Genomic DNA, 8,708 nt, shown 5'->3' on the forward strand with positions numbered 1-8,708 from the left:
GAAGAGATTTAGTATCTTTATTGTCAAAAGCTAATGTACCACCAAAGTTAAGGTGAGTCCTGAGGAAAGGCTCTGAACTTATGGATTTGGCAGCTTGGACACGTTTGATGGATTTAGCTCTGTTTGCCTCTTTTTACCAGTGTATATATTTTGCAAATCCAACACAGGCCCAACATGGGGTTTAATGTTTTTCTGCTCAAATAGCAGTGCCTTGTCTAGAGATAGCTGAACTTTTCACCTTCGTTACACTGAAAGGAATGGATACTGCACATAACTGAGCTGTTGCCAAAAGAACATGCACAAATGATTGGGGCTGGACAGGAGAGCTGCTTCTCCTGACAGTCAACACATCTGGATTTGGTTAAATAATGCTTGCCACAGGGGCATTATATAACACTCATAATGTGGGTATTGGATTTTCAGATCATCTTAGAGGAGAACAAAGAGTTGGTTTTAAGCATACTGATGTGTTTCTCGCAGATGTTTCTGTGTCAGTTCATGTCTACATCTGAAGATAGAAAGAAAACCACAGACCAGTCTCCTGATATTCATTCCAGATAGTCTGCACCTGTGAAAAGCTTTCTTTTTAAGCTAAAAATCAAACTGCAAGAATCAAAAACAATACCATGTACAAAACCCAAGAATGTAACACAAGGGAATCTGAAAGCCACTAAACAGCCATCTCATGACAATGATTTTATTGAATCTGAACATTATTTCAACACATTTCCCTTTAGTGAAAGATTCTACACTCCATTCTCAGTTCCCCTATATTTCTCCAGAACTCCCAATCACAACAATATTTCGGTTTTCACAGACATTACTGGAGAGGCAGGGACAGAGAATGAGATCTCCTATTCCTTTGGTGCATCATTTAGGACACAATGAACTCCATCCCTAGGGCTAGCACCAAGTCCCTGCATCAGTCCCCTGGCCAGCCAGCCCCCAAAGCCAAACCCTTGTATGCAGTACGGACTGGCTTTTGCAAGAGGCGCCCACAGCAATGTACACAGCTCCTCTTTACTACATCACTAAGGTTTGAACAGCGTGTGCTGTCACTGCCCACCTTCCCCTGCTCTGTGGTCCTTAGGCCACATAGCTGTGGATTTCTGACTTGCTGCTTTCTTCCCCCCACATCGCCCCTGATCTTTTCACCTCTTACTGTATTGAAAAAGCAGTATTTGGCCTATAGGTAAAATTCCTCTTGATTTTAGCTTTCCTCATTCCAATGGCATGCGGGAATTTTATTTTTCTAGGTCATCTTTCCATATCATTAATGAATTAAAGCAGCATCTTCTCAATGGTACATCCCATCAAAAGAAGCAATTTTCATCTTCTCTGAAGACAAATGATAAAACATGAGTTTTTCAATGTTTTTGCTGCTTATGAAACACTAAGATCTTGGCTATTGCACAGTGTAAATTAAAGGCAGATTTAGCAAAAAGGAGATGAGATCAGTTTGTTGATTTTTTGGAGCAAATATCAAAATGCATTTGAATGATAAGATAAACAGTGCAGGCTGAACAGCTGTTCTTCCACAGTGACTAGCTGTCTTTGTGGCTCACACTAGTAAGAGCTTGGCCTGATCCAGCATTAGCTTATGCTCAGTCTCTGCAGCTGCAGCATTTTATCCCAAAATTGAGATAAGACTCTAAAAATGTATTTTTAATTGTTAGAGTTAGTGCTGGGAGAAGATACCTCTCCTCTTTAGGACAGTTTTTAAAAGATTTAACAGATTAAGATCAGTGCTTTAGGGTATTTTTTCCTCCTAATAAATGTTACACGTCAGGCTTTCATGTTACTGCTCCACTGTTTAACACCAGGTAAAGCAGCTTTCAAGAAAACAAACTCTACCTAATTTAACTGGAAAGGCAAATTAAAGTATTTATTTGAAAACATTTTTTCTTCAGCCATCAAAATGATGCATTAATATAGCTCAAAAATTACAGTGGGAACATTTTTCTTTCTTTGCCATTTCTAAGTCACCGACAGCCAAAGCCTTAAATAAGACACATATTTTCTCATATGTGCTAGATAATACATTATGAGTAAAAATGAACCATCATTGAACAAGACAACCTCTCCTAGGATACTCCACATAACTTTTGTCAACTGTATTCAGGAAAAGTTCATTAAGATTAAAACAGGTGCTGAAAGAGTAATCAGGGATGTAAAGTAGCAATCTCGTAAGAGAAGACTTTAAAAAGTCTGACTGGGTCAATCCAGGCTGAGAGGGGACAAAACTGATTTCTGACAATAGGTGTTGTAACAGCTGGACTGTTTCGTGCAAGGAGAAACGCATAAAGCACATAAAAGCAAATTCAGTGTAAATAGAAAAGAGTACATCTAGATCATAAATTAAATTTCTCATCTGAACAGTGAATTCTGGAAAGCCTTTCAATAGGAATAGTTAGGACAGACAGTTTGCTAGCTCTAAGATGCGGTGCAATAAATTTGAGTGAGACTGTGTGTAGTAGTGCCCTGTGCTAGGAAGGTACAAGAATCTGTGATTCTTCCTTTCAGTATCTTGCACAATGTTTTTCATTATTATTGCACTTACATTCTGCCCATTTTCTATTTTTGTTATAATATTTAATAAACAACAAAACCAACATCTAGTTATGTGCCCTAGAAATTTTACTTTTAACAGCACAAAACTAAAATGAAAGAAGCACCTGACTCTGTGAGATAATGCACAATTTTAAAAGTTGAATTCTTGCAAAAACAGTGTCATACGTTCTATTTACAACAGCGGAAATAGATACAGATTTTGCTGCTTGTATCATTGCCATTATGGGATTATTTTTCACAATCTTTGTCACATTTTAATCAAATTGGAAGATGTCAGTCAGTTAAAATTTGCACGTTTCACAGCTCAGCTGTCTGCCCTCAGAACAGGAAGAGTTTAGGTTTAAAATTCTGGTATGTCGAAGTATGGGCAAGGCGTAAAAGTACCTGTAAGATTACTTTTTTCTCCTCTTTTTCCCCACAAAGAAATTAGACAGGGTTTTGTTACAGAAAAGCCAAACAGCCAAGGAAAGGCTGTCTTTAAAAACAAGTAATCTTCCACAACTGAAGTAGCTGCAGGGAAGGGAGACAGTAGATAGTAAGTTTAGTAATTGCTTCCTGGCCATGCCTATATTTAAGAACATCTAGAAGTGTTACTGTGGCCGTCTGCTCCTAGTTACAGCTACACCAGAGGTTTCAGTTCTATATTACCTGTGAGCCTCAGCATCACCCTTTTATTCTATTAACACTTTATGTAAACAAGACATAGAGAATTTCAGTCATTCACAAATGAATGTATGAAAAATGACAGGTGTGCCCAAGAGAGAACTGGCTTCTAATGTGTCTAATGTTTTGGGGGTTATGCCTTGCTATGTTTGTTTTTCAAAGCAAATATTGATTAAATGTTAGGTCTGCCAGGATGAAAAAGTGGAATATACCCCAGTTACCAGAGATAATCAGATTTCCATTGCTTCCTTGACCTTTTAGTTTATTTGCATACTTAGAGAATTACTTTTGTCCAGATTTTCATGGCAGCGACTGCCAGTCTGTAGTAAATCATTCACCAGTCAGACTTTATAAGGGTACAGAAAACAGAGATATCGTAGTGAAAACATAGACTTGTCTTTTTACTTTTGTGTTTCTATTGCAGGAAGCTGCTTTTCCTTTCCAAATGCTGTTACTTTCCTCAAACAACAGCTTGCACAAATAGAAAATGACAACTCCTACTCATGGAAACATTTCGCTAATGCGTTCCTGCAAACTTGGGGTTATGATTTCAGAGCTTTCAGAATCTCTCTGTGATTTTGTAGGTCACACGGTCTAGGTCATGACTGAGAAAGAATTTGTAGATCAAATGTGTTATCTTCCGTTAAGAACAGATAATGGTCATTATAAGATTTAGGTATCAGAGCCACATTGCTGATGTGAGGCTCACAACAGGCAGTGACTGAGCAATCTGAACTGCCCAAACTACTGGAAAGATGCCCACAGGGGCATGTAGATCACAAGAGAATAAGACATTAAAGACCTTAATGTAATGGTACCAATATTTGCCCTATAACTACTTATCTCTTTAAAGAGGTAACTTTGGAATAATTTTAAAGGACTTTGCTATATTACATCTATTTAAATAGTCTCAGATACTGAGCAGTGTATTAAACTGAGTATCATAACAAGGACAATATTTTGCCATTTGTGTATTTTCTTCAATGGTATTAATTATTTTCCATACACACTGATGTGCCATAAAAAATACCCCCTCACTCACTTGAATGCAGTTTGATTACCCTTGATATATTAGTGAATATGATACGATACAGTAAAATGCAGAATGTTACAAAAAGGATGATAAAGTATAAAGATAAACATGTTTAGGTGTGTTGCTATTTAAAAATGCATGCATCTTATTGAAAATGAGGAAATTTATGAGCAGATGATATTTAAATAATTGTCGGAGTTAATGAAAGCAAAAATCAGGTGGTTTTTTTTAGAGAGTATGAAATTGAGGGTTAAAGTTTGGAAGGGGTCAAGCTCATTTTAAAACGAATATACTTGTCAAACAGTCTTACACCATTCCACTCCATTCCATACCATTACACGCACACATCTACTTGTATCTCATTTGCATATGTACACATTATTATGACCTGCAATTATGTGATTGTTACATGATCACACAAGAAAAATGTGAGGAAATGAGATTGTATATTCCTGAATACAGGAGCTTGGTCTGTAGCTTTTATTTTCAGGGATGCTGTTGATAAGATCTTTACCTAACTCCTTGCAGAAGTAAGAAATTGCTTACGCATGAAGTAGGACGTTATGGCATTAATGCATCTTATGGCAAATGAAGGAGTAGTTTCTTGGTCAGAACTGTTGCCCACTGGGATGTTTTAGAGTTTAACGCAAGCAGCATTCCAATCTCTTATAAGTTGTTGCTACCATTATAATTAATTGCCTAAACTGGTGGTTTAATTACTGTCAATATGCAGTGAGAACTGGAACAGTCCCTAAGGGCATCTATATAGCATTTCCTTACAGTGATTTAAGAGCCCTTCTACCTTTATGCCTTTCCTTGGTTTATGGTTACTCTTGCTGTTTAAAAATGGCTTTTTGTTTCAGAAGGCCTGGAAGGACACTTTTTTAGAAACCGTGAGAGCACAACAGTTTTCAGATGCACAGGGTGTTTCTCCTGCCTTGCATTTGAGTGTGCGTTACTGCCTCTGCGCGATTTCTGACACTTTGCTTCAGAAAGAAGGAAAAAAAGAACATCATTTTTAATTTTGGGGAAGCAAAATTTGCACAAACTCTAGCATTTATACTTGTAACTGTCTTTATCGCCCCTCAAGCAGAGTGAGTTACACAGCGAGTTACACGTGCAGACCAAGGAATGAGAAACAGTGCTCACATGGTTACTGTAAAATTTATCCTGCCTGGAGAAGGTTTGCTACAATTTGTTCTATTCCTCAGCAATAAAAATAATTCAATGTGTGCTTCTGTCTGCTGTTTTGCAGCTCAGCCACATTGCCTATCACTTTCAAGTGCTTGTTGGAGAATAACCACGTGGACAGGAGGATTGCGAGGTTTGTGCTGCCTGTGGGAGCCACCATCAACATGGACGGTACGGCGCTCTACGAGGCGGTGGCTGCCATCTTCATTGCGCAAGTAAACAACTATGAGCTGGACTTCGGGCAGATTATTACTATAAGGTATAAACCCCAAATTCCACATGCTGTGATTTGTTTATCTCGTTGAGTCTGACACTCTTAACATTCTTGTATGTAGCTATGTTCAAAACGAAACTCATCTTTGCTATTGTCAAAGGATCCATTCCTCATAGGATGGTTATTTTTAAGTAATGTGGAGATCAGGGTCAGTACAAAGGGAAATTGTACTGGTACCATTCAATAGAAGCATGCAGACACCAGAAAACATGTTTCTGTTTGAGGATAACTGTCTAATTTTTACTTTTAGGCAACCCATTGATCATTTATTAGGATTGGAACATTTTAGTATTATTACTGGTGTTAAAGACACTATTCTAGATGTCAGAATTGTGTTCAACTTTAACTCTGGTTTGCATCTTTACATGAGAGGAAAAGGTTAAACACCCACAAAACTAGAAGTCCTATATAGGATAACAGGGAATAGTGTGTGTCAGGAAGCTCTTTGTCAGACCTTGGAGGAGTAGGGGAACAGGGAAGGAGGACAGATGCTACCATCAGGGCAGGTTTTCATGGACATGTCATATCACCCGGATATTTTTTACATGTCTTCTCTGCTGCTTGTTAAAGCTGAAAGCTTCATAAGCAGCCATGCTCTCAGTGGGCAGAGAGGGCTATAGCTGCATACTCCATCCTTGAAAGGTCTGTAATGGATCCAAAAGACTAGAAGAGCCAGCTGAACAATTACTGCCAGAATAACTCCAGTGGCTGCCAAAGAATGCCTCAGGGACCGAAACCTGCAGGTTTCCAGCAGGGAACAAATGATTAGAAAAACATTCCTCATAGTCAGAGCCTTGTGCAATATATTTGAGATTTGCTGACCTACCCACCCAGTGACCTCATCACTGCCCCGTTTACACTGCTGGGCCTTGCCCATCTTCTGCTGGACTTGAAAACCTTCATGACACGAGGAGGGGAGTCCTGAAACTAACCCCAGATGACAGCTGGGGTTTGCTAATGGGCTTCTGGCAAGATCTGGTTAGACTAGAAGCAGAAGAAATAAATTGTGCCCATATGAGCTCTTGCTTTAGGCTGTCTCTCTCTCTCTGAAAATTATTGGAATGACCCTGTGCTAAAATTTAGTCTTTGTGATTTTGAATTCAGGAATGTTTTTAGAATGTGGTCCCAAAATATGGCCCAAAGCATGGGCAGACATTATATACACCTTGAAGTAGAGAATGGTGGTTTGAAAAAATTAAGGAGAAGGAGGGTGATGGTAAATGGATAGTAGGTAAGTTCTAACTTTCTCTTAGCAGAACCCTATTTTATCTCTTTATTTTCTCTCCCCATATTAAGTTCTGGTACATAAGAACCAGACAGAAGTACAGATAGTAGAATGAAAATACGAATGAAGATTGGAAAAATCCAAGAAAGGAAAAGAAATAAAAAGACTGACTCACAAAGGAAAGGGGTAAATAGAAAATCACAGTGTATTTAGTACCTTGAATATCTGAAGCCAAATTCTAATTGTATTCTGTGGGCCAAACCTGCCCCAGATCTTGATACTTTAGGATCTGGAGATTTGAAATTCAAATATTTCTGAGTGCCAGGATATTTTTGCCAGAGGGGAAAAAATGTTAGAAAAATAATCAGTCTACTTCGCTTGTAATCTGTAAAATCCAGGTTGACCGTTTATGTTATTATGCATGTGATTATGCAAACCTAGATGTAGCAGAAAAAGAGAGTAAAGATCCTATTCCCATCAATTGAGCCTATTATAGGAAGGAACATCTACATTAAGGTAAAAAATCAATGGAATAGCAGATGAGCTTCCCTATACAATCTTAGTTAAACATTCATATTTTTGCTCCCAGTTGAGTTATGAGACTTTGTGGCCTGAACTGTCTTAGGAAGCAAAAGCAGCCCTAATCAGCTAGCCAGTTTAGAGTAGTAACTGGAGAATCTTTTAATGTTCATTAGATTTACCTCTTATTCAACTACTGAGCTTCTGTCCCTTCTTTTCTATCTATACTCTGCCTATTACAATGCTAGTAGGATGCTATACAAGCTAACTTTTCAAAATGTACTTTTAGATCTTTCTCATTCCCCATCATACCCACATGCAAATGTATTCTTTTAATTGCAGGAAAGGGCTCTAGTTATAAATATTGATGCTACTCTAGTGGTACACTGTACAGCTGTGAGCAAGATATTGGATATCTCTGTGTCTCAGTTTCCATATGGGTGAATACTGTTACCCTCATTTTCCATCACAGGAGGCTGATGAGACTTAGCTGCTTGCCAAAAAGCTCTGAAATTCTGGATTGATGAAGGCAGTGGATTATCAGTGTATATGCTTTATGTCATCCTTTTACAATTGTCAACATTCGGTTTTTGTCTTACTGCTGGATGGCCTAGCTCTTGGAAATGGCCAGATGGGCGTAAATGAATATATCCGGTCACTTTTGCTCCTGGAAAAAGCAATGAAATCTCTCCCCTAAAAATAGCATTATGAAAAAAATGTTAAACCTGCCAGGTCCACTCTTGCCCTGGTCTCACATTCATTTCTGCTTGCCTGGCTGAAAAATTGGTGTGAAGGTCAAGTAAAAATACTTTCCAGAAACTGAAGAGGTACAGCCACATTCACGCTTGCTTCATATTTAGATCCAAGCATGCAAAGCCATGTGCTGTGCAAGGACTTCACCCTTGGCACAGCCTCTTTACCCTTGGCCTAGCGTCTTTGTGATGGATTGACATTAAAGGGCCCAGTCACAGCCAGCCACGGATTTGCCTGGCACAGGAACTGCTGGTGATGACTCAGAGATGTCTGCTGGGAGCTCTGCTGCCAAGGGTGAAGCAGCAATGAGGAGTGCTGGCAGATTCATGGCACACAGCGCTGTGTGGTGCCATGACCCACGAGAAGATGACGTAACTCAGAGAAGCCGACAGCCTGGCTGCCCCGCCATCTCTGCACTTGTAATTTTAAAAGACAACACTGAACTGCCCCACCAACACCAAGGCTGCAAAGGTAGAGGG

At 39.0% G+C, this 8,708-nt stretch overlaps 1 protein-coding gene across 1 annotated transcript in view; it reads left to right on the top strand.

Annotated features, from left to right (window-relative positions):
- The window catches only part of SLC1A7 (solute carrier family 1 member 7), a 54,378-nt gene that overhangs the window by 39,113 nt on the left and 6,557 nt on the right, over positions 1 to 8,708 (top strand). The window contains exon 8 of the mRNA XM_063343907.1: positions 5,523 to 5,717. Coding sequence (XP_063199977.1) covers positions 5,523 to 5,717 — 195 coding nt within the window. The remainder of the gene's footprint in view (positions 1 to 5,522; positions 5,718 to 8,708) is intronic.

This window comes from Chroicocephalus ridibundus, chromosome 8 (genome assembly GCF_963924245.1).
Source record: "Chroicocephalus ridibundus chromosome 8, bChrRid1.1, whole genome shotgun sequence".
NCBI classification, from domain to species: Eukaryota; Metazoa; Chordata; class Aves; order Charadriiformes; family Laridae; genus Chroicocephalus; species Chroicocephalus ridibundus.